Below are 27,228 nucleotides of genomic sequence, written 5' to 3'. Positions count from 1 at the left end.
GAGATCACGAAGGATACTTGAGAACCACTGAGCCGGTGGGTCATTAACGTAGAATACTTGTAAGCCGGAGGGCTCGACAGGGACTCTCAAAGACAAATTTTATGTCGTTATCCGTCATTTTTTTTCTTGAGGACAAGTCCGAGACGATCGTTCGCTCGGTCGCAAATTTCAAGAGAGACGTATTCGAAGGGAGTGACCGTCTCATAGGGTCATTGTTGCCCCTATCTCATAGAGGCCAGTAAATTCGATAGGATATCTTTCGAAATGAAACTCTTTATGCCACATCGAGGACATGGTATATCAAGATCGTCAAACGTTTTGTGCGAGTAGAAAAGCTTTCAAAGTTTGCCACATACAACGTAACTTTGATGGAACTTTCGTAATGCGAGAGGACAAGGTATGAGCGTGCTCTCGTAATGGTAGCGAGAAAGCAGAGAACGGGAAGGAGACGGAGGATCGGAGTCGGGAGGGAGCGAGGTCAATTAGTCTTGATTTAAATTAGCCTCGGCGGCTGGTAATTAACTTTGGTTTAGGCCCCAACCGGTAACCCACTGCTGTAATAATGACGATAATTATTATTGTAGCGAGGACCTGGTATCCAACGGGTGGCAGGAACTTTCGGAGTAACTTGTAAACTTCGTAGGTCGATCTTTAGGACGTTGAAAATTGGATCGAGTTAATGGATCATTTGAGAGTGAAAGAGAGAGAGAGAGAGAGTGAGAGAGGAGATATCTAGACAAATCCAATAAAAAGACGAGGCAAATTTAATCGAATCGAGAAAAAATAGCAATGTATTTAAATAATATACGATGAAGACGCGAGGCAAGAATGTAAACCAAAGTTAATCGACTCGTGACCATAAGATAATCGTTCTTGTCGATCGAAATAGAAAGAGAGAGAGAGAGAGAGAGGGAGGGAGAGAGAAGCACGTAAAACTATCGGTGTCACGCGATCGTCGCGGAAGTAGACGCGAAAGAGAATAAAGTCTGTGCTCGTAGATCGTCCTCGCGGTAGGAAGAGAATCGCAAGCGAGTAGGACGTATAAGCGCGCTAATTAAGCGTCGCGTGATTGAGAATCTCACAGTGCAGTGACGGCAACTCGCTCGAAGGTCGTTAAAGCGTGTCATCCATCCTTCTCCCTGGACTGCCTCGATCCGTCCGAGATTGCTAATCAATCGACGTTTTCAACGATTTACAGAATTATCTAGGTTCAACTAGAGATAATTGACATAATCGATACGTTTTTCAATTTTCAATAGAATTTACGAATGAGAATTATCATTCCTCTTCGATCTTCGTTATTTGAAATGAAAAATACTATTATTCGTAAGTTGCAGATAGTATTGTATCGTTTACCCTATATCTAACAGTAGCATATATATATATATATATATATATATATATATATATATATATATATAGCAAACGCCATATGGAGTCGCTCGATAAAGCCGCTAATATTGTCTTACCGGTGGCGATAGGAAGAGCTTATCGTCGTAGGACCTCCAAGACTTGTAAACAATCGTAGATCGAACGTCTCTACGAACGTATCGTACATACGTACTTAGGTATGTTCTGCTTTAATAACCCGTGAAAAACAGATCGATCGTCGCGTTCCATCCGTGCGCACATGGTTTCGCCGAAGCGAAAGGTCATTTCCTGGAAAAGTTTTTCCCCTAATTTCTTATTCAGTAGGAATGGGAGAATCGTACGAAACTACGATCGAATTCGAGTACGTTTCGTGACACGCAATCGGACGAACTTGAGGATAATTATCAAAAACTATTACTATTGTATATATACGTAATGAAGTTAAAAAAGTATACTTTGATCGGCAAAGTTCGGCTTTGAATCTTCATGGAAAAGGAAGAAGAATTAGTAAGAGGAGAAGGAGAGAAGAAAAGTGATCGAATCGATGGCGCGCAGCAAAACGGGAATATGTTTCTCGAAACGGAAGGACCGGACCGACCCTCTGTCGATGGGCGTGTATCCGAGCGCATACGTGCGCGCAAAATACGCTTTACCGCGAGCACGCGCGTTTGTACAGCGACCGAAGTATACTTCGTCTCTCTCGGTATAAGCCTCTCGTTCAAAGCTGTACGTCGACGCGCGTTAGTCCAACGTCCAGCTAAATCGCCATTCAGATATTGCGGAGGCTTATTGGCTAACGAGACCCGACACGTTCTCGATCCCACGTTTCTTCTCTCTCTTCCTCCCTCCCTCTCCCCCTTCTCTCTCTCTCTCTTTCTCTCTCTAGGACATTGATCGGCAAATGTTAGTGTTCCCGAGTTTAGAGTCTAAAGTACGATCGATTGGAGTGCTCTAAACGTCGAGCGGAACATAATCGATAAATGCGAGTCCGTATGTGTTCACGAAGAAACCGACATACGTACGTCGGATAAGTACTACGCTCGCGCTCGTATCGATACGAGTCGTACGAATACTACATATGTATCTCGTTCGGATATATTATTATTCGATTTTTGAAATTGTACGGTTTTGGTGGAGATCGATGCGTTGTTAAATGTATCGGAAAGATGTTTTTCCGTTCGGACGATGGTTAAGATCGCAGGCGAAGCGTGTAGTCTTGTCGATTCGTTTTAAAAGACCGGTTAATAAAGCAATGCGTGTGCCTATCCTTGGGGTAAGGGTTTTAACTGCACGACTTTACCGATACTCGACTTGATGTTCGAATGTATCAGCGGAAGTTATTGCGAGGTAAACGTATAAACCGAGCTGGACTTAGAAATTCGTAGCTTTGCATAACTCGCGCTGTTATTTTTTCTATTATAGAGACATAATCTTTTAACGTTTTGCTCGGGTGAAAGGACAAATTGAAGCAACGTGAAGAATTTTTCTTTTATTCATTTATTTCTTTTTATTACACGTCGAATTATCAAGGAACGTATACGCGTTCCGATAGACGTAGACCGGAATTTATTAATAATTTCTATCTTCGCGTAACGCTTTCTCCTCGAGCTTTACTTCCACTTACGTGTTTACGTATTGTTCAATGGTCCGACTCTTTTGTAAGCGAAGTCATTTCAAAGGAGCTACTATCGATAAAAACAACGTGGACTCTACATTGTCTTCGATGTAGAACCCCTTCTGGACGAGTTTCAACACGTGCGTGCTATTTTACAATCGTCGATAAATTCTACGACTACTGGATCGGACGTTGTAATCTTTCGATTGATACGAGATTCCAAATTCGTTCCGAGACTCGTTATAGCGTTATCTAAGAATTTTATATCTTTTATATCCTTTTCTACTATTTTCTTTTCTTATCCTCTTGAGATCGACGAATTAGCCGAAGGGATCTTCTATCGTTTTGGATTTAATATCGTCGATGGCGCGTACTGTACCGATGTTTTACGGGAAAGTACGATGCACGATGCGCAAGGAGGAAACGTTAAAGCCGTAGGAAGCACTTAGGCCGATGCGCGTTAAACGCACGCTCGCGACGACTCCCTTTTCTTTCTTACCCTCTCCCTTTTTGAAGTTAACGCTTTCTCTTTCCTTCCCCTTTCTCGCTTCGGTCCCTCCTTACTTACTTTCGAAGTAGAAGGAGAAAGAGGAAGAGAAAGGGATGTGGATGGAGGGAGGTCCAGAGGGATCGTTCTCTCTCTCTCTCTGTCTCTCTGTTTCTGTCTCTCTGTCTCTCTCGGTTATTATTATTTTGCCTTGGATATACCTACGTTCATGCGGACTCGCTTTAATAGCCCGACGTTTAATTCCACGCGCCACGTCGTCTAACACGCGCGTATATTCTCGCACGTATGTGTGCGCACGTTCTTGTGTATACATTCTTCGCATATTATTTGGCCCTCCGACGAATGGGCAAAGGAAAACCTCTCGAGGAAGTTCCTGAATACTTCTCACGAGTACCCGAAAGCACGACGACCAGGCAACCGAAGCTGACGACTATGAACGTCGACGCCGAAGTGGAATTGCGCTCTCGACGATGACAAGGCACTTTGCCGATCGTGAAACGAGATATTTTTTCTTTTCTTTTTCTTTTTCGGGTTAGGGCTTTCCTCAACCGTTTGCAGTCCCCCCATCCCATTCTTGAATATCGTTCCCCGAGTGCTCCCCATTTCTGAATCATAAAGCTTCGAGAAAGATGTATAGATAGATACGTATATATAAGTTTATTGTGTTCATGATAATCGCGACACGATTGTAATATTAGTTTCTCTCGAGAAAATAGCGAATAACGATAATATCTAAATAATATTTATCTACCGGATAAATAAATAAAAAAAAAGAAGAAAATAGGAAGATAAAAAAAGAAAGAAAGAGAGAAAGAAACAAATACAAAAAGTTTATCTAATCGATGAAATAGAGAAAAGTGCTCGATAGGAGTATCTCTCCTTTATTGGCAAGTCGTGAAGCGAACGCGCGGAGTCGTAAAGTGAATTATGTTATACTCCTTTTCCGAGAGTAGATCTAGCAATTCAGGATGGAGTTACGACGGATGTATTTAGCAAGGGTACACGCGATCCTTACAAGTGTATGCGAGCGTGCTGCTCGCTCGATCGTGTGCTTTCAGATCTGAAAGCGGAGAATACGAGCGATTACATCGAACTTGGGATAGTAACGCGGCCGTTTAAAACCGAATGCCGCCTCTCTATATAGGTACGCGGCAACTCTCTCTCTCTCTTTCTGTTTCTCTCTCTCTCTCTCTCTCTGGTGTGTATAGCATTATAAACGCGTAACGACTACATAGTTTACGTTGTTACTCGAAAATGGTTTCCCACGTTTTGCTTGGGCGAGATCTCTCGACCTCCACTGGTTGTTCGTCGTTGCATGCATGAATGTATGTATGTACTATGTATATATGCATTTATGTATCAAGGACCAATTTTGTTGTATTTGCAAATAACGTGTTTGCGAAAGAAGAGATATCCTCCTCGATTGAGAGCAAAGTTTTCTTTTTCTTTATCGTGCGTCAACGAGAGATGGAAAATTTTCGATTCATCGAGTAGACAGCGGATAAAGAAGAGAGAGAGAGAGAGAGAGAGAGAGAGAGAGAGAGAGAGAGAGAGAGAAAAGAGGAAAGAAATAAAAGAGCAAATGTCTTGCAGCGGATTCATGAAAGTTTCATCTCGGCGTATCGCTCCGTTGAGATAATTCTGGACTGCATAATTTATTAGGATAATCGATCTTATAATTTTCATCGAGCACCCACGTAAGGATGTCTCGCGGATAGAGAACTAGTATACAGGTTGCACGACTTTTCACGATATCGCTTCTCTCTTTCTCTCTCTCTCTCTCTCTCATCTCGTCCGTTTCTCTATTTCTATCTCTTCATCTTTCTTTCTCAGTCTTCCTTTCGAGATCTTTCCCGGGTTGCGTGGGTGCGTGCACGAAGAGAATTACGCGCGCAGTTGCGTTCCGCATTAACATATAGATGCGATTCGTGACGCGAAATGCACGCGTTGCATACGTGCAACGTAGAGCGAACGTATACGAGAACGTACAACGTACACTTTGAATAGCTTTTCCTCGCGCAGCTTCACTTAGGAGACGGAGAGATAGTATAACATCGTTCCACGTTCCTAGCTTTTATCTATTCCTATTATAGAAGTCTCAAAGAGTAGAGAAAGAAAGATACAGTGGCTCGCAAAAATGATCGTACGATATTTCGAAATAAATGGGTAAGGGACGATATTGCGCGTTGCGTAAGTATTGGAAAATTTTGTTGAAAAATAGGAAAATAGAAAAGGAAAAGAAAAAAGAAACGAGAGAGGAAAAAAAAACAACTATTGCGAGAATATATAATTTCAAGACGTTTCGTTGATCTTAAATAAATCCTATCGGTTTGAACGAACATAAGATCGTCTTTGCGAGTCACTGTAGCTGCTCGGGACGAAGGTTTGTGCCCGTAGGTAGGTCGATGCTTACATTCGGAGTAAGTCAGCCCCGAGGTAGCAGTTTCCGAGCCATCGGGTGCACATTGTCTACGGCCCTTGAAAAATTTTACGAGCGTAATTACGAGCGAGTGAGTAACGACGAGGTCGGTAGATCGGAATCCTCGTTTATTTTATTACTTTTCTTTGCATTTCTTTTCTTCGGTTCTATCGAAAAGCGAAAAAAAGCAGCGTCCCGTGGCTGTCGCGAATAAGTTTTACGACGGCGCGCGGTTCCTCGTTTTCCGGAATTTGATTTCCAAGCACAATCACGTTTCTTGATCTACGATCGAAAGTTTATAACCTAGAAAGCTTGCACGGCTCGAACGTTTTTCTTTCCAGTTAGCGAGGAATCTTAAATCTCGTTTCTCGCGATTTTTCTTCGAATCCGGACCGAATGTGTACTCTTTCGAGAGAGAGAGAAAGAGAAAGAGTAGAGAGAACGGGTGGATTCGAAATTAGCAAAAGTTGCTCCTTCTCTCGCTAATATTTACGAGCAAGGATTGAGAGAAACGCTTGCCAGGTGTAAATTCGATTACGATATGCGACCCCTTTGCGTGCCGATATTTCACAGGAGCATGGAATGGGTGGTGTCGCAATGCGATCTATTGAAACGAGGCGTGCTTTGAAATTTCTATTCGGATGTCGTCTCGTTTGAGAGAATATCGAAGAGACGATAACCGAGGGACGAGAGAGAGAGAGAGAGAGAGAGAGAGAGAGAGAGAGAGAGAGAGAGAGAGAGAGAGAGAAAGCTCGGTAAAAAAGTTTATAAGAAAAAAATGTCACTAAAACGATTGTACCTTTCACGTACGGTGAAAGTTCTTTTCGAGGATCGTTTGGGTCAAAGTTCAGAGGGGAGCTCGCCCTAGGGAAAACTCGATTGCGATAACGAGCTATCCACGACGAGATTACATCGAGATAGTGTATGCTTTTACAATTGCGATTTACGATGGAATGTCGATTAAACTGAATTAAAAACGAGGAGCCAAATCGTGTATCAGCGGTCTGTTCCCAGAAGAACGAAGCTCCTATTGGATATTACCGTTTGGATTTATCGCTTTACGAGTGGAATTATCGATACGATAACCATAGCTTGAGAAAAGTCTACGCACGTATTTAAATAGAACCACGCAATATCGTAATTGAACATATTCATAGATAGGTAAATCGAGGATAGATAGATAGATAGAGAGAGAGAGAGAGAGAAAGAGTGAACGAGTAGGACGCTTTGATTGCTATGTTACAATAATAACTTCTATATCGGAAATGCAATCGCCTCGAGATCGCGTTTCATTCGAGCTTCGCGTGTAAATGAAACACGGAAACTGTACTCTAGCGGAGAAGCGCGTAGAGTAAACGGACGGGTCGTGCAACCGAGGGTGGTTTTAATTAAGCCATTAGGGGTGGCTGAGAGGCTGCGACCGACCGGCTAGACGTTCCAACCCTCCGTTTTCCCTTCTCTTCTCTTTCCTTCCATTTTCTCTCTCTCTCTCTTGCTCTACCTTTTCCTTTCCCTCTCTACCTTTTTGTCTTCGTTCTACTCCGTCTGCTAAATTAATATCGCGCTTACATTCCATTCCGCGTGACGCGGTTTGTATCTAGATCGACTTCCTTCCTTCCTTCCTTCCTTCCTTCCTTCCTTCCGTCCTTCTACGACATGATAGAGTATAAATTTGACCCTATTGTTTAAATTACTCTTTTCATTCTTCTGTGATATTACCTAGGGATGCAAGACGATTTTCTTGGACGGTACGATCGTCACGTTCCAATGGTAAATTTATTAGCGAACGATACTGGCTAGATTTCCCAGAAAGAAAGAGAGAAAAAGAGAGACAGAGAGAGAGAGAGAGAGAGAGAGAGAGAGAGAGAGAGAGAGAGAGAGAGAGGAACATACGTTACTTCACTTGACATTTACTCACCGGTTTACGACATTTCGGAAAAATTATATTAACTCTGATAATTTTTTCTCCCGCACACCGTCGCCCACGGCTCGTAAAATATTTATGATTCGCATATCGATCGTAAGTTGGTGCTTTATGTCCGTATCTAATTTCTCGACTTTCGCGACTTAAAAATTTCTCAGATCGGGTTCTTCTTGGGAAAGTCATTGAACGGAGATAATATGAAATAGATACGATCATCGTCGTCTCTCTTACATACTTTTTTCCTGCGATGTTTCCTCTTTAAAATGAGTGAAAGACAGAAAGAGATAGAAATAGAGAAAGAAAGAGAGAGAGAGAGAGAGAGAGAGAGAGAGAGAGAGAGAGAGAGAAAGAGGAAGTCCTCGAGACAGATGCACCTTCTATTCTAACCGAGTAAAGTTCTTCAACGAGTAACACCGCGTTATCTCGTTAGTTTCGCTCGAGTTTCTCTCGCCGTTTGCTTAAACTTATGTAATTAGCATCGGAACATTTTGTGTTGGGAGTATAATAAAGTTTGCGCGGTCAGATTAGTTCAGAGACCATCTCATTTTTCTGTATCTATATGCCAAGATAATAATAAAGTCAGTGAGACGAGGTGGAAGAAGAAGTGGGGTTGGAGCTGATAGTTCGTCGTACAAACTCACGAGTTAAGACTCGTTCGCGTCGTAGGTATGTCGAGTATAGTTCTATGTCGAAACGAACGAAACTAATAAGAGGAAGAAAAACACGCCGGTTTACTTGGCACTTACTTACCGGCTCTTCCATCGTATCCACGCTCGTCGTCTTCGTCCTCGTGTTCTCCGCTCTCCTCTCCGGCTGTGCCCTGCGTTTGCACGACCCTCGGTATTTCTGTGAACAGATAACAGAGAGAACGAGTAAGATACTCGAAGATGAAATCCGCGTTAAAACGACGCGTTAAAATCAAAAGGCCAAAATTAAAATTCGTAAGAATCAGAATTCGAGCTCGAATGCGCTTAGTCGAATCATCGTTCTGTACGATTCGGTACGACCTTCGGTTCGACGTTCGACTCTGCTCTCGATCGATCTTTGACGAGGAGTCAAAGCGATTTCGGGCACGACTCGTTTTCGCAAATCTCTCTCTAATTGGACAAGCCGTCTCTCGGTCGGATCTCGAAGAACGATCTCCTCTGACGTGTCTTGGCTCGATCGATCGATCGATCGATCGATCGATCACTCGCTAGTACGGAGCAACTCGTTCGTTCGTTTCACAGACGAACATTCTGACCACCTTGCTGCTGCTGCTGTTGTTGCTGCTGCTGCTGCTGCTGTCGTTGCTATTGCACGATCGATCGATGGAAATGAGAAAGGAGCGATGCGAAATACGTTCTCGATAGAATCGCTCTCGTACGTCGTAATACAAAAAGTTGTACTTTGTACTCGAGCGTGCTCGATTTGTGGAGCGTCGAGATCCCTTTAAAAATAAGTTCCGTGTTGGCTCGTGCAATTTACAGGCCTCCCTCGTTCTCTTCGCTCAAGATAAACACGTTCGAGCTTAGACTCTTTCTTCTTTCCCAACTCTCTAACCATTCTTTCTTTTTTCTGTGTTTTCTTTTTTTTTTTTTTTTACACGAACGCAGGAAAGAAAAAAAATGAGGATGTAATGCAGGACGGTTTTAGAAAAGAACCGTGTAATACTTACTGATGCAAGGAGCAATGTGCGATCTGCTCTGCTGGTATCCTCTGGCACATCTGTTACAAGTAGTACCGGTTACACCGTCCTTACAGGGACACTGACCGGTGTTCTGGTTACAGGTCTTTCCAGAAGCTCCGATCGGGTGGCAGTCGCACGCTGTAACACACGGCATGCCACAAACGAAAGTGTTAGTTCAGGTACGTTAGCTTTTTTTTTTTTTTTTTTTTTTTACGTAAACACGAAGGAAAAGATTCGTCGTAAGATACGACATGGATCAATGATTAATATAGGGAATTAGTTGGTCACCTTTCTCCGACGAATTTAGTAAGAGACAAACCAAAGGAAAAGAGGAAAAAAAAGAGAAGAAGAAGAAGAAAAAAAGAATCTTCTCGATCATTCGTCTCAAAAAGAAAGCCCGACAACTTTGTTAGTTCGAGGATCGTTTAATTAATTTGACGACTAATTTTATTTATTGATAAAACCTTTCTACGGACTTAACCGGAATACCTCGTAGATCGTAGACAAAGGAGAACGAATCGTCGTCGCTTTACTACTAAATTTCGTCGTTTACCTTTAGATCTCACCATTTCTCAGGACGATGAAAGATTGTTTTTCGATAGTCGAACGATACAGACGCATCGACCTCGACGAAGAATTTATGCGTCCGATAGATATTTTCCCGTGGAACGTTCGCCGCGTACTCCGATTTATTTCACGCACGGTGTTGATGTACAGCTCCATTTTCGTGGGCTCCGAAGATTTATGAAATGCGCGCGCGCTCGTGAAATAACAGAAAATATTTTATACTTATATACCGGTACGAGAGAGAAAGAGAAGGAGATTGCACAAAGTGCGCGCACGTGCTCGATCGAAGCGAGACCTTTTAAATCTCGAACGTGCATTCCAATCTTATCCGAATTCTCTACACGGAGAGACGTCTCTCGGCTGTTACGCAAGGAAAAACTTTATGGCTTCTTCGCGATGGATCTTACACGCGTAGAAACCGAGCCACTTCGTGTGGGATTTATGAAATCAATCAGCCGTCTCTCGATGAATGGATCGCCATCAGAGACGCGAGATGTCTCGGAGAAAGCTGTGCTTCGTCGAAGACAGAGATGGAGAGAGAGATAGAGTCGGAGAAAGAGAGAGAGAGAGAGAGAGAGAGAAAGAGAGAAAGAGAGAGAAGAAAACGAAGATAGAGGCGGATGGAAGAAAGTTGATAAATAGGCAGTCGTGCATTCATTCGGAGACATTGGATAATTTGTATACCCTCATCAGGGGACAATGGTAAAGTTAAATGACAAAGATACGGCTTAATTGATCGTCTCTTTCCTTGATAAAACGCGTAACTCGCTCCGCTCCGAAATGTTCGAACCGAAACGACGAATTTACTTATTGTTTGCACTTTGTTTTGTCATTTTTATCCTATCGATCGTTAAGTTGAAATAATACGTTTGAGTTTCAATCGCGAGATTCTTCCTTTCGGTCCGACTTTCCAGTCGTTTCGGGTTTATAAATTACGTCGGACGAAGGTTTCGTTCCGACGAAGGCGGGACCGAAAATTAAGCGGGGAGGAGACACGATTCAACGGGCTCATATAATTCTTAATCGCCGACGCTGTCCTACGACGTCAAAGTGACACGAATAATCGCTCGGATCACGTCCCGTTTTACATGGAGAGAGATAGACCGAGCGAGAGAGAGAGAGAGAGAGTATGGGATGGAATAGGGTGGGGTAGGGTGGAGGGAGGGAGGATTCTCTCGCTCCGGGCGTTCGAGAAGGTCCAACGACGGCAATGATAATTTGAACGCTCGTGATTTATGACGTACGAATCACAATTAACCTCTGTCGCTTACGAATTTTCACTGACGGTGAGAACTATAATCCAAGAGATGACGGATATCAATGCAACTAATTTTTGAGAGGGCGAGTTATATTATGAAAAAGGGAATTAGAAAAGGACAGAGATGATCTGTCGTAAATCATACGTACGAATCGTACGTAGAGATGGATCAATGTCAGCATCGTTTTATGCAACGACATTTTTCAAGGATCTTCCAGGACGAACGTGATAGCGTTGCGACAGAAAAGGTCGCAATGCCACGGAAAATGTTCGGAAAGTATTCCAAGTATTCTTAAGAGGAAACTCGAAATGATTTTTCGCTCTTTGTTCGCGGTAGCAATCGGATCGCTTTCATCTTTTCGAATCGTTTCATTCGCAGTCGCATAAAGAAAATTCAATGGTAACGAATCGGACGATAACGAGCACTTGGCTCGACGATTTCTCTGTCGTGGCGAAGTTGGTATCGAAGAACCGTTATAAACGCGCGATTTAGGCGTCGAAAGTGGAACGACGGTCTTAAACGTCGCGAATAAAGCGAGAAAGACGATAAGCCTATTTCATATATATGTATATATCTGTACGATTATACATTTAAATCTTTCCGTGTCAATTTTCTTCGCGTGTTAGTTTTAGACGAAGAAAACGAACGAAGAAATCCTTGAACCGTCCGTAAACGATCCGGTCATCTATCTCTAATCACACTTAATAACATCGATTTAATGAACGTGGATCGAGAAGCAATAAGCGTGTCCTGACCTCCCGTATCGCTGGTACGATTCCCTGGACCAGGGTATTAAGAGCTAATCGTCTTGCATCGTCGGATCGTATGTACGGCTCGTATTAATCTTGGAACAATAAGCTATCTCGAAGGTTCCACGATTATCTTCGTTTCTCATTTTAATTTTAGAACATTTCTTCGACCTTAGAAAGATCTAAAGCGTTCAGGGTTAACTGAAACTCCCTGTAGAACACGATCGTACCGATAAGAGATGTCTATATTCGAAGGAATCCGGTTAAACACCGTAATTCCGTATTAGGACAAGATTAGATCCAGTTTATCGGCTATAATTGGCGTGTTTAAGAGGGTTCATAAATATGTTCCTTTTATATCTATGGTATTTTAACGCTGACTAATTTGCGTGCGAATCGACTGTGAAAAAGAAGTCAACCTTATCGGTTAATTGCTAATCGCTGAGAAGAGAAGAAAGGAGGTAGCCAGAGAGAGAGAGAGAGAGAGAGAGAAATAGAGAAAGAGACAGATAGAAAAATTCGATGATTGCGCAATTTTCGCAGGAAATTTAATCCAAGATTAAGAGCACTCCCGAGCGGGATTTATTGTCGTCCAGAGGTAAGCTACCGGTAACGGAATAACAGGACTTTGAATTGCGAAAGCGAAACTCCGTATTAGCCTACTTCTATGTAAGAAAATTAGACGCTACTATGAAGGATCGTTAAGGACGAAAAGTTAATGAGCTAGGAAAATTGTGAAAGAACGATCCTATTCCCGGTAAATCCGATCTAATTAAAAAAAAAAAAAAAGAAAAGAAAAGAAAAGAATTGTAATTGTTTCAGAGTCATTCGAGACTAGACTACTCGGACGTTGGAAACGAGAATGATAAACTCGAGTACGTTTTGGGATTTGCTTAACGAGGATAGTCCGTTTTGGGATATCGTATATTCAGCAACTAAGGTACTTTGGGGGGATTTGAGGGTGTTCAAATTACTCGGACGTCTGTTTGTTCGCGTTTGGATAGAGGGAAAACGATCGGGACCGAGGATGTTCTTAGGAAGCACGACCGGCCACCGTAATTCATGTTTACGCCTGTAAAATGAGAGGGCATACCGACGTGTCACTTATTGCCGGCTAATATAAACATGACTTCCAGAGACACCCACGAGAAAAAGAGTGAGAGAGAGAGAGAGAGAGAGAGAGAGAAAGAGAGATGAAACCTCACAAGGAGAAAAGGGGAATGGAAGAGGAAGAAAGCACGAGTGTGACTCGTAAATCACGCTCGTTTTACATTTTACCTGCACGCCTTCCTCTACTTCGGTACATCGTGCGAGAGATACGAGACATCGATTTTTAGAATCGTTAAGTATCGTCTCTTTTGTAAAGAACTCGTGTGTATTTGTGTCTGTCTGCGAGAGAGAGAGAGAGAGAGAGAGAGAGAGAGCAACACGAACGGAAACTCGATCCAAGAACCTTTATTTATCGTCGTTTCATTTTCTTTCATTCGAAAGATAAATGTCAGTACGTATGTACATTCCCAAACGATCAGATGTATTTTTTATTTATATTGATTCTCGAATCGAACAGGACTTTCCATTTGTTCTTTGCTTCTTGCTTTGTCTCTCGTGAAGATCTTCCTTCTTAGGTAAGCAAGCGAGTAAGTGAGTAAGTAAGTGAGTACCTATTTACTTACTCACGACACTAGACATCGTGGAAGCGTGAACCGATCGTTTTCCTTTTTCTTTTTCTTCTCAAAGGCTCGTCTCTAACGGAGATTAATCCGTTCCGCGGAAGTGTAAACGACGAACGCTTATTCTCGTTTGAAGAAGAACAAAGTGACTTCTTTGCGGCTGACATTTTGCCGGTGAACGTCCCAAGAGTAAAATTTTTCTTGTTTGAAATGCTTCAAGGAGAGGAGAATTCATTAAAGGACGGCCATTTTTTAATTTTCCGAAGAAGGAACGTGATTTGCGGAGATCCATCCTCTTTACGATACGAGTTTCGAGATATCGTCTTTCAAGAGAGAAAGAGAGAGAGAGAGTAGACTATCATCTTTCATCCTTTCGGCAATAATCTCTCTCTCTCTCTTTCTCTCTTAAGAGATTAATTCGAGAGCGTGGAGACGCGAGAGTGGCCGTCACCTTCGTTTTGCTCCTGTTGACGCGTTCTTCTGCGGAGAAGAGATAAAAAAAGAAGGAAAGAAAGAAAGCAAAGAAAGAAAGAAAGAAAGAAAGAAAGAAAGAAAGAAGCATCTTGCAGACCTTGAACGTGCTCCCCGATGCTGTGCTTCGATCCAACGATCGTACAGTCTTATCTCATCGCCGATCGATAAGATCGTGCATCTCGAGCATCGTATCCTTGTAACTCTCTTTCTCCTTTCTCTCAAAGAGACGATATCGAGGCTTGCGACTTCAAAGGATATCGTACGATCGCTTTGCTCTCTCTTATTGTTATTTTGTGCATCTATAGAGAGAGAGAGAGAGAGAGAGAGAGAGCAGACACGATCCACGATATTCTAAAAGTTCTTCGATCGTTCGATTTGAAAGATAAACGAATTGGGAAGAGAACGGAGTCTTTGCTTCTTTTTTTTTGTTTCTTTTTGAAATATTTGGAACGTTTGTTGGAAAGAAAGGAGGTAAAAAGTTTCGACTAAAAACTTTGCAGCGATACGTTCCTCTTTGCACACTTATTTACGCACGCTTGTATTTTTTGCAGGGGCCACGTTGAAAAGCGTTTAATTATGATCGCGTTTCGCAAGGCGAGTACATCCCTGGCAAAACACGAGAGAAGAGCCTCTCGAAAGCCTTCTAGGTCGTTGCTCTCTCTCTCTCTCTCTCTCTCTCTCTCTCTCTCTCTCTCTCTCTCTCTCTCTCTCTCTCTCTCTCTCTCTCTCTCTCTCTCTCTCTCTACTTCCAAGTTCTCTTCCTTCCGCGTTACTTCCCGTGTAACTCGCCACACGCCGACGTTATTACTATTTAATGATAAAACTACGGAGACGACGGTTATATCCGACGGCTGTATCGCATCGTAGAGCGAACAAGAGTTGCTTGGAAAATGCGAAATTGCAGCGGTAATTATCCGTTAGAAGAAGGGTTTTGAACCGACGACGACGAGATTCGAGCGTTGTCGCGTCTCGTAACTCTAAGAGAGAGAGGAACGTTTAGCTCGTTACATGCTTTCGTTCTTATCTCGTCTCGTAGGAAAATAGATCTATTAAAAACGTAGAAGGAAATATGGAAAGGGAGACTCTGTCTCGTGGCAAAGTTCGAGGATTAATGTAAATCTTGATCGAGGAAAAGCTTTTTCGAAACAGAGTTAGTTGGGATGATCGGCCGATCGTAACAAAACTTTCGAACTGGATTATTTGGAAGTCCAACGTAAGCTGGATTAGAAGTTAGAAGGTATCGGTGCGCGGAGTGGCTCACCTCTTGAGAGATCGGGATCCGTCGTAAATCGTATTTACCGGCGCGAAAAAGGCCGAGAAAACTCGACGAATCGGCCGAAAATAGTACGTGGGAGTAATGCGGTAGTCGTAGGCGTAGAATCGTCGAATTGGATTTCGAAGACGTTTCGTGCGAGGTGTCGCGGAGGAAATTGAGGGTGGATAACAGTGGTATTGGCTGCGTCGCCGATGGTGGTGCTCTATGGTCGTTCTGAATGTAGTCCTCGAAAAAAGGCATTCATAAATTCGACTTACCGGATCGAGTCTCGAGAAGTAACGCACGTATATTTATATTCGTATACATACGTGAAATTGTTAAGAAGGTTTAAGCGGATTATCGGGGAGAGTCAAGCTGACCTTGCGAGGTTTCTTTTCCTACCTCTTTCTCTTCCCATCGCGGCGACGTTGAAAAAGGTCGCGTTTTCAAAATAATCCCTTCGCGAGCCACTTTTCTCTCCTTTCATTCATGAAAAGAAAGGAATGTCGAATTAATCGGCTCGTTCTCCCGATCGAACATCGAAACTTTTCTCGAACGGTGAAAAAGCTCGTAACGCGTTGTTGGCGTTTAACTTTCAAAGTACTTAAGGTAGGAAAAAGCGTTAAAGAATACCTACTTGGCCGAGCATTGTTATCTCGATCTCGAGATGACGATAAATCAGATTCACTCGTTTAATTCAACGCTCGTAATCCGATTAACTTAGCCGCTTCTTTATTTCAAGAACTTCCAACGACATAGTTGGATTCATCGTGGCCCTTTTTCCTTCGAAGCTTTCTCTCTCCCCCCCCCCCCCCCCCTCCTCTCTCTCTCTCGTTCTATGGTTAGAGGAGGTCTCTCGGAAGGTTGTTAAATAGATTCTGAGATGGGTGGTCAGATAGAGATCTTTATGGAGAACGGACGCCCTTTTACAACCGGTATAAATCCCGAACGACTAATTAGAATTTTATAATAGGACGAAAATGAGCGTCGGATTACGAAGGAGCAGTCTGTAATACTTGGAGCTCGAGCTGAAGTTAAAGATCGTAATCGTAAAACGAATAATCGTTGGCGATTCGTGAATTTACATTCCTTCGATTTTCCCTTTTTTCCTCTTTCTTTTTTTTATCAAGACGAACATAAACATTTACGAAGGCCGAAAGTTCTCTTTTCTATCTCTTTCTTTTCAGCGTTCGATAGAGAAGAGCCAAAAAGATGAAGAAGTAATAAAGGAGAGATTTTTCGCGAGCGAGCAACGACGGAATAAGTAAATCCACCCTCGAGGAGAAGATGGCTCGAGTGTACTCGACTTCATCACGCTAAACCGTGTTTCTTCCTCTTGGACAAGTCTCCTGGCCTACGTTTCCACGCAATTATTCTGTCGACGTCTGTTTAACGGGTGCAATTTATTAGACGCTTCCGGTTCGTTTAGCGAACCCAAAAATATACGGACTATCTCCGAACTTTGCCGACTAATTGCGAGCGTTAACTGCCAGGAAAAAGGTCCAAAACCGGACGTCTAACATTCTGTTTTCCCTCGTTAAAGTCTTGTTTTCCTTCCCTCTTTCTCCCTCCTTTCCTCTTATTCCCTCTCATTCTCTCTCTCTCTCTCTCTCTGTCTTTCTTTCTTTCTATGTCTCGTTTTTCTTTCACGTTTTCTCGTTACTTTCTGCAAGCCAGAATTTCACGCGTCTGAATCGTTTTGTAGATTTTCGAGAAGGATGATTTATTGAGCGTATCGCGAGAACGACGATACGATTCTAAACGAAACAGCTGCTTGCTCGTCGACTTATTTATCTATCGAGGATCCATTAACCTAATTTCACGGAACGTCCTCGATCGAACGATATCCATGTGCGCGTCTCCATTGTTATGCGAGTTCGTGCGAGATGCAACGATAGATACGAGGATGGGCCGAAGATTGAAAGAAGGGATGGAAAAAATAGGAAGACAGAGGAAAAACAAAGGGATGTACGATCTCGGGCTAGCTTTCTCAAAAATCAAAGCTTTCGTCTGTGAAAAATTCAAAGTGAACGGGAACGAGAAGAGCGTAGAAACGGAGCACGCGAAAAACTGTTGGCTACATTCGTATGTATATATGTGTATACACACACACATATTTATATGTATATATATGTATATTTAGTATACAAAATAACGAGAGAATCCATTCGACGGAAACCTCGTTGTTTTCAGCGATTTTCAAGCGAATGTTCAAAACCGAACAGAAAGTTTTATTAACCAAAGTTAGCCGAGCGTGGTATTTGGTTTTACGCGCTACCGCAGAAAGGATCGACGTTTAATACCCAGTAAATATATATATCGCGCTGAATAATAATCGATTGTATAGAAAAAAAAAAAGAAAGAAAAATAACACACATACAGAAGAGCGAGTTAAAAAATAAAAAAATAAAAAAAAAAAACAAAGAGAGAGGGAGAGAAACGAGAGCGTAGCTCGTTCTTTTCGCAAATATGTACTTTCATTTTCGTTTTGGCACGATTTCACCTTCTTCTTTTCACGAAAGAAAGAAAGGTGAACGAGTCGCGTGTGTGTATCAAAGTAGACGCTCGTTTCTTCTTCTTCTTCTTCTTCTTCTTCTTCTTCTTCTTCTTCAGTTGAAAGAGGATTCTCGGGTAGATTTGGAAGCGATTTGCATGCCGAAATTCGCCCACTTGTTTCTCAACGCAGCGGGTAGCTCCACTCTTCGTTCTTTTTCTTGCTCATGGTTAGTGGGTTTGACGATCGCCTCCTGCCCACGTTCTCCCTCGGCCTCGAAGTATCCTGGTACCCTTGCTTTCGACATATTGCCGTGCATCAACAACATCCGGTCCCTGAACTTGGGAATTTGGGAGAAATAACGAGGAAGAAAAGAAGTAGCTTGGAAAGAGGATTCCACGAAGCGAGTCTCATAATCGCGCGAGATAACCTTGCCATCTCACCAATGAACGTTTTCTTATTTCGTGACTCGTTGGTATTTTCGACATCTTTCATTTACTCGTTGGTAATGAAACCCTTATAAATATAAATATATATATATATTCTGTAAATATTTTCAACGAGTTCAATCATAAGCAAGTAAAATATCTAATAACCAAGGAATTTAATCATAGGATTATTTGCCTTGATTTTCCATAGTCGAGGATAAAGCGAACCGACCGAGTCACCGAGTGAAGAGAGAGAGAGAGAGAGAGAGATAGAGGACAATGAGAAATAGTCGATTAAATCGCGAACAGCGATTGGAACACGCGCGGCCCGCGTGTGGACGCCAACTAATTTATTAATCGGATTATCAGCCTGATTTCCCTCGAGTACGTAGGGTGTGGGTTGTTCGATAAAGTCGATCCATCGAAGCCCGAACAGTTCCCCCTTCTTGTTTCTCTTCTCCCTCTTCTACTCCCACTCCTACTCTTCTCTCTCTCTCTCTCTCTTTAGTATTTCTAAAAACTTTTAGCCTCTTCGCTTATCAAAGAATTTTCTTTTCTTTTTCGTACTCCCCGCGAATAAAAAGAAGAAGAAACAGAATAAAAAAAGAAAGAAATACGAAAAAAGAAAACGAAAATGGCTTGGGAGGAGGGTAGGAAAATAGAAGGGTCTCCCTTTGATCGGAGAAACGTGGACGGATGGTTCGACAGTTTCGAAAGGGCGGATCAAAGAACTCCGGATCGAGACCTGGACACGTTTTCCACGTCGTTCCGCTTGCCGTCGAAGATCGAGATCAAAGTGGTTGTTTCTCTAGCCAGCTTTGGCCCTTCTAGTCATCGGATTGGGCTCACGAAAACCCATTCTAAGGCGTCTCGTTCTTTCTCGGTTAGCTCGATGAAAACGAGTAGTGGGTTAAAGGTGTCTTCTCTTGGTCGAAAAGAATAAAAGAATTCTACGAGAAACCATCTCTCTTTCTCTCTTTCTCTCTCTCGATCGATCGATCGATCAGTTTTTTACGGAGAGGGTAAGTTTCTTTGTTCGAACGAAATCTTCTTGGCTTTCCACACAAATTGATATTTCACTGGATCTTACGTCAGGACGTAATCTAGATCCCGCTTGAGATCTTTTGATTCGTTTCAAGTCGTCCAGAAAAAAAATTGGCAAAATCTTTTGGATGTCTTGAACTTTGGCAATATCGGTAGAGAAAACGAGCTGGAGGATTCAATCTTACGTACTCGATATACATATATGTATACGCAACGATATACACAAACACATACACTTTTTTCTTCTCGTTATGGGAACACATTCGACGGTTGGGATTATTTTCTACCTACCCACCGTCACCGAATAAATTCCTTTCCGATCGACGAAGCCGAGCCAATGGCGAAAGATAAGCTCTCTCTGGCGCCGTAGCCTCGAAGAATTCTCACGGCTCATTTGCCAGCCGAATTTTCTCGCCAAATATTTCTCAGACCCTTCCTCTCTCTCTCTCTCTCTCTCTCTCTCTCTCGCACGTACAAACGATGGAATATATAAAACACGATGAAAAATGAATCGAAAAATGATCGACGATAGATTGCTATCGATCTAAATTTTTCAATTCGATCTCTCTACAAGATATAATTAATTGCAATCTCTTAATTCACAAAATAATATAATATAATATAACGAATCTCTCTTACGATTAACTTCACAATAGCAGCTATATTTTTTTCCATGAAATAAATCAATCTTCTTATTTTACAATGAATCGGGATCCTTCATTTTCTGACTAGAAAAAAATTAAAAAAAGAAAAGGAAGAAAAGAACGGAAAGAAAAGAAAGGAAAATAGAAAGAAAGCAAAAAAAGAAGAAAGTACAAAGTTAATTCGAATTTTTCTCTAAAGAGATAGAAATTGTACAGGTGACGGTAGGAAAGTTCCTCTCGCGAGGAATACTCGTTTCGTATTCAGGCGAACTAGCAGCGTATCGAGTTTTTTGAGTTCGTCGTCGTCATCCTCGTCGTCGTCGTCGTCGTCGTCGTCGTCGTCAGTGACGACGGACGAAAAGCTGTAAGTCCGATTCGAGACACGCTTGCGAAAGCTCAGCTCGTATTCCTGTCACGAAATGTCCACCAAGAACCCCTCCTCCCCGATTTAGATCCTTCCAAGCCTGGCTCCTGCTTTTCCGCATCCCTCGTAATCAGTCGTTTCGACTGCGAAGAAATTCGCATTCATAACTATCTCTCTATCTTTTTCTTTCTCACGCGATCACGTTTTTTTGAGATAACTCTCACGCTCGTCGACTACATTTTTAGCCCTTTGTGTATGGAACGTTGATCGAATCGCGTTGAAACGTCCTTTCTTTCTTCTCTCTTTTTTCTTTATCACAGTCTCTATCGATATCGTACGTGACGAAAAAATGTACGGTAGGAGAGCATCCGTCGAAATAAAGAAAACATCGCGTGGGACCATTCGTGCGATCATCGATCGCGTCGATGTAATAATTTTTTCCATCGAGCTTTCAAAGCTCTTAATAAGAATTTTTATTCAAAGATTTCATTCGTCCGAGTACGAGATTCGTTTCTTTTTTTTTTTTTTTTTTTTTCTTTTAATTTCTTCCATTCTCTTCTTTAGAACGGATTACACGTTGATTCGAGATGGCAATGAAACGAGTCGAGTTCGAGTCGAGCCGAGTCGAGTCGAGTCGAGTCGAGTAGTTTTAAAGTTAGAATATCTCGTAAGTTTGCGTTCGAGATAGAGCCGGTAGGATTTCCTTAATATTCCCGAAGATAGACCACCGACGATGACGATTCGACGCGGAAGAGCTCGTAAAAGCGAGCATGACTCGCGGTGTGAACGCGGCTGTAAACTTCGTGGTAATGTGGTGTCGGCTCGTGAAATCTCTCGAGATAAAGTAGTCGTAAAAGATGGCCGAATGTCCGCTTGGTTGCTCCAGTTCGAAAGTCTTTTAGTTGTGATATCTTTACGCTTAGGTATGCGACATCCGCCTCGTTAAATATGTCGCCGAGCTTTTGCTAGGCGCCACGTATCGAAATTCGTTCTGTTAAACGAGCCCGAGAGTTCGACCCGATTGTTCGAATTTCTTGTGGACGCTCAAATTTTCTCGGAAAATTCTCGGTCGAACGTCGATATTTTTCGTAGTTCGATTACGTGAGAAAGAGAGAGAGAGAGAGAGAGAGAGAGAGAGAACGATTCAATGTTTTTTCTAATTCATGGTAGGAATATTGAACGGTTCGTTTAAAAAGTCTCGTCGAAAAGTTAAATGCCGACCCTTCCTTTCTTTCTTTTCTTTCTCTCCATGGTCTCTCCTCTTCCTCCTCGTGCTTCTTTTCAAGAGGATTCACTCTTGGTGAATATTTAATGGAGATACGGGAAGCCTGTTATTCGCATAAACCACCTTCAAAGTACTACGCTTTTCCTGGGGCCGACACAAGTTGCTGCTTTCCGTTTATTCTTCCTATAGCTCGCTTACCATATCGATTCTCCTATTCATCTGTCTCGTTCAACGCAATCCATTTTAAAAAAAGGAAGAAAAAGGAAACCAAAAATAATTTTTTCCGAGGATAACTTCGTTTACATCGACGTATAACATTTCTTTTTCTTTTTCTTTTTAAAGATAAAATCACGTGGTAAAGATCGACAAGGTATCAAATTTATCCGAGAAGTCTATCCCCTGAGCAAACCGAGGAGCCGAGTTAGAAATTTTCACGCCACATTGTATCGGTTAACATCGGCACCTCGCCGAGAATAATCTTCTCCAAGAACGTAGCCAAGAACGTAGTGTCCTCTTCTCTTCTTCGCCCTTCTTCTTCGTTTCTTCTTCTCCTTCTTCTTCCTCTTTCGATATTTTTTTCTTTTCTTTGGACCGTCCGTCCACTCGAGCGAGCACAGAATCTCGGGTTTTCGAGTGTCGTACGCCTCTGTCGATCGCGTGTGCCCGTACTTATGGGCAGCGTGGATGTGTGCGTACTTTCGTAGATGACCCCCGCAAGATACACGCGTCCTGGCATACCGGGTGGACTCGAAGGAACAGGTTCTTCTCTTCTCCTCGACTCCGAAGCACTTCTATGTGTATTACGTAGCTGTAGAGGGACCCACCTGTAGCGACTGCACGACCACGAGCATGTGTGTTCGTACGTATGAACGAGAAAGAGAGATAGATAGACAGATAGATAGATAGATAGATAGATAGAGAGAGAGAGAGAGAGAGAGAGAGAGAGAGAGAGAGAGACTGGGCCAACTTATGTAAACAGGCTCGCGCGAGGAGAGCCCGTTGGCTGCCGTATAGAAGCGCGACACCGACACATTATGCGCTCGATTCCACGCCGTGGAATCTCGCCACACACATGCTCGTTCCTCTCGTTGGTCGTATCTGCTCTACGTAAAGCGTTTACTTCTTAGCTTGTTGCGAGCTTCCTATTACTTCTCTACGATCTTTCATCTGTTCGCTTTGCTCACGCCGTAAGGAATGTCTAAAGTAAGTAAGTAAGTAAGTAAATAAGCAAATAAGCAAGCAAGCAAGTACTTACGTTTCCTTTTCTTTTAAGATTTGGAAAAGAGGTGGATTTATCTTCGATTTATCTTCGCTGGGACCAACCAAGTTTCCAAGAGTGCATATATATATATATATATATATATATATATATATATATATAAGCGATTTCGAATTTTATCGAAGAGAAAATCGTTTCACGCGAGGAAGATAGAGACAAACGGCGAGGACAGAGAGTTAGCCAAGAACCGCGATTACATTTGACATTTATCGAGAACGACATTTCTGACGGATATTCTCTCGGACGGATGGAGGTTAAGACCTCTCGTTACTGAAAGACCGCGTGCCGATTGTCGATTCGGTGAGATAACGCGCTCGTTAAACGAACGGTTCTTCGAAAGGACTCCGTCTATGAGCCAGACATGAGTACCGATCGAATGTGGCGGTAAGATAACGATGTCGATTCTTCGACGATTATTATTCGAGTCTCTTGCGACACGAAATTTTTTCACTTTCGGAAGAAACGCGAGGGCACGTGCTAAATGCACACCTCTATCTCTCTCAGCTTACGACGATAAACTTTATGTAATTTTCTTTCTTCTTCTCCCCTTTGGTTTTTTCTTCTTTTTTTCAAAAATATCCATCGATCATTCGCATAAAAAGATAAAGAGAGCCACCGTCGTAATCGTGCATTCTTTCTTAGCTAAGGAGAATCTTTTTAAAAGACATTTTTTTCCGGAAGAAGATTCGTATTTTCTCTCGACGTTGAGCAGAGTCAAAGATCAATCACCGTAGGAAAGAGATAACGGAGTGTGGGGTGGGATGGGGGTGGGGGGAGATGAGGGACAGAGACGAGTGCGAGTGCAGGGTGTCTGGGACAGTGTCGTGGGTCCGGATCGCGCCGGATCATCAACGAGTGACGTTCGTCTGGGATCGGTAGAAACCAGTACGGCGAAAGTGAGTCACCGTAAACGATGCGAATTAAGGACAGTGCACGCAAAAGCACGAGCCAGGACAATCGAACAATTGCAATGCGCGATGTACGCTCGACTCGAACGAGTCGACTTGCTGCCTTCTGGTCAATGGCCTTAAAAAGGTTCGCGTGCTTCTTCCTGTACAATGACCTTTGCCCTTTGCGCTCTTTTCTACCAAATTCGAAGAACTGACTGTTTGCGATAGACATTCCATAAGCGTTCCATCGTTTTTTTTTAATCTTTTTTTCTCTTCTTTTTCTTTGCATTTTTTTTTTTTGTATTATTATTATTAACAAGAAACTCCAGGTACGATCGGTTCGCTCATTGTTCGTGAGGAGCTAGACCGTGATCTCATTTTTGGTTACGCAAACATAGGTACGTTCAATCCCTCTCGTACCAGTGGCCATGCGCCTCTTTAGTTCCGCATATGTACACACGACACCTTAGGTGCGCCGTGAGCGTACACGATAAAACGGAGCTCGTATGCAAGGGGTTAAAAGCGCCACCGTTGTTTGCCTCGAAACTCGGAGATTTACATATGTAAAGCTGCAAAGAGCTCCGACGTTTCCCCCTCTTCTCTCTCTCTCTCTCGCACGCGAATGTTTCTTCTTTTCTTCTTCATTTCCAAGAGAGAGAGAGAGAGAGAGAGAGAAAAAGAGAGACAGAAGCACTCACCTTCCGAAGAGATAGTAATCCGATCGTTTATTTCGGCTTCCGCACTCTGTCCCTCGTTCTGGTCCGCTCTTTCTCTTGTTCGTTCATTCATTCATTCATTCATTCATTCATTCGTTCGTTCGTTCGTTCGTTCGTTCGTTCGTTCGTTCGTTCGTTCGTTCGTTCGTTCGTTCGTTCGTTCATTCATTCATTCGTTCGTTCGTTCGTTCTTTCCTTAGTCCGAGACCTGACCTACCTCTTCGTACTCGAACTCGATCGTTTCTTCTCGGAAATGACTCGAGAAACACCTGTTTGTCTTTCCCTTTTTTCTAAGCTCCCTCGAACGACTAAACTTCGACTCTCGACGAATTTCCCCAGAATTTATTTAGGCCTATATTTATTCCCTCCTCTTCTTCTGTTTCTTCTTTTCCTATTTCATTTCCTTTTTTTCTGTTTTCCTTCTTCGTTTTTGTTTTCCCTTTTTCTCTCTTTTCAATAGTTTTCTTGTTACCACGATTATGCACGAAAGATAACTACGAGAGTTCGGGGAATCGAGTTCGAGGAGATAAAAAGAGATGGGAGTACAAAGAAAAAGAAAAAAAAAAAAAGGAAAAAGAGAAAGAAAAGAGGAGAAAAAACATACGAAGGCAGAGTTTCGGTTGACGGGTCAAAGTTGGAATGGAAAAATTATTCCAGTGATGTTCTCAGTTGGAAATCGAATTTTCTCGTGGAACTCCATCGTTTGACTTTGACAAGACGATTGCCTGTGATTCGATTCTTCGACAGAGAAGAGAGAAAGGGAGAGAGAAAGAGACAGAAAGATAGACAGACAGAAACAGAGAGAAAGAAAGAGAGAGAGAGAGAGAGGGAGAGAAAGAAAGAAATCGAGAAGGTGAAATCAGAAATCAGAAATCAGAAATTGGATTCTGCGAAGATAAATCGAGGCTGGTAGACTCGCACGCGCCTCCATATACATATAACGCTTAAGAAGAATCAGAGAAACAAAGTTTCAACGCGAGTTGGAAATTTTTCTTGGTCTCTTGGGGAAAACGTGTGCGAGAATGAGAAACGTGCGTGTGCGGGTGCGTACGTGTATGCATGTAAGAAAGATAAAGAGAGAAGGAGAGAATAAATAGAGAAGCACAGAGTCGGAAAAGGATAAAAGGACGACGATGAGGAAGGACGTGAGGTATCCCGTCGCGCGATACGTTGCTGTAATTGGTGCTGCGAATGTTTCTCTCCTTCCTTTTAACATTTCGAATCGTTATCTACGAAGTTGCCAGGTAGTTCCACGCCGCGGATATAATGTCTGGCAATGAGGAATCGTTACACGAAGGTTTATCGTGATTTATCGTCCATTCGGCGATCTTACGTGTAATCTCTTTATAGATTATTTCTTCGTCGGGAAACGCGTAGAGAAGGATTTTATCCTGTCGGCGAAACATGGTTTTCGAAAAGACCGTCGAAGTCTCGATCGTTTCTCTTTTTTCATTTTTTTATCGTCTTCTTCTTCTTCTTCTTCTTCTTTGCTTCCTTCTCTTCTTCTTTTTCTTTTTTTCCAAATTTCTTTTTTTCCCCTTTTTCTCGTTATGACTTATGAGCTTTCAAAGAGTCCATGTTTGAGATATCCTTTGCTCGTTCCGCGGACAAGTTTAGCGGCCTCGATTGATTTCGCATGCGTGTTTTCAGTTTAAATATTTTACGAGCCTCCCGCTGATTGTATATAGTCGAAATTCTTTCGTTAATTTCTTCGGTTTGTTTTAGATTTAAATAGAATTAGATGACTAAATTAAATTCGACAACAACTCCAGCTACGAAGTTAATTAATTTGTTATTGCGATTGTCAACGAATGAGTCGATCGTTGAACTAGAATAATATATATATATATATATATACATACATACACACGCGCACACACACACACACACGCATATATATATGCAGTTGCATCGCGTTATTTCATTATTAATTTACACTCTTTACACTGTACTCTAATAAATGATCCAAGGCGACACAAAATACGTATTTAATTGCGCGTTTGTTTAATACACGCACGTTTCTGTCGCGATCGTGACGGATTATACGATCAATTTGAAATTCGTTTGAATTTAAAAGCGATCTCGCATTTGTCAATTAAACGTTTCGCTATCTGACAAAAATATAGCCGAGTCGATCGAAATCGAAATGGGGACGGAAAGAGAGAGAGAGAGAGAGAAAGAGAGAAAAAGGGCGGGAGAGAGGTCTGTAGGGAGAAAGGAGGGAAAAAGATAAACGGGAAAGTGAAATCAACTAAATCGGCGAGTGGATCGGAGATAGAGATGATATCTGGAATTTCTGGCAATCCCATTTGCCATTTTCTCGGGAAGCTGAGCCCTTCTCTTCGATCGTATATACGACCGAGACATCCTGCGGGAGATAAACCGAAGAACCTTTTGCTTCGAACCGTCCCTTCGAACTATTATTAACGATTAATACACGGATACTTTGTATCAGAAATTTATCGCGCTCGATATCATAATTTTCCACGAAGAAGAGAAACTTCTTTCACAGCTCGTCGTTTCAATTTTCGAAGAAATTCCGAGGGGAGAGAAGATAGCAAAAAAAAAAAAAATAAAGAAAAAATAAAGAAAAAGAAGACGAAGAAGAGATAAAGAAGGAAGGGAAAAAATGAGAGGAAAAAGAAAAAATAATGAGATATGAAA

General features: G+C 42.3%; 1 protein-coding gene and 1 long non-coding RNA gene across 4 annotated transcripts in view; one reads left to right on the top strand and one right to left on the bottom strand.

Moving 5' to 3' along the window:
* LOC127062704 (netrin-1-like) overlaps window positions 1-27,228 on the bottom strand; it is a 104,340-nt gene that overhangs the window by 13,216 nt on the left and 63,896 nt on the right. Inside the window, exons 3-4 of the mRNA XM_050991366.1 lie at window positions 9,495-9,644; window positions 8,588-8,683 (exon numbers count right to left, since the gene is read on the bottom strand). Coding sequence (XP_050847323.1) covers window positions 8,588-8,683; window positions 9,495-9,644 — 246 coding nt within the window. The remainder of the gene's footprint in view (window positions 1-8,587; window positions 8,684-9,494; window positions 9,645-27,228) is intronic.
* LOC127062759 (uncharacterized) overlaps window positions 1-27,228 on the top strand; it is a 67,538-nt gene that overhangs the window by 15,859 nt on the left and 24,451 nt on the right. The window lies entirely within an intron of this gene.

The sequence above is a fragment of the Vespula vulgaris genome, chromosome 3 (genome assembly GCF_905475345.1).
Source record: "Vespula vulgaris chromosome 3, iyVesVulg1.1, whole genome shotgun sequence".
NCBI lineage: Eukaryota > Metazoa > Arthropoda > Insecta > Hymenoptera > Vespidae > Vespula > Vespula vulgaris.
This window is presented reverse-complemented; position numbering and strand designations above follow the sequence as displayed.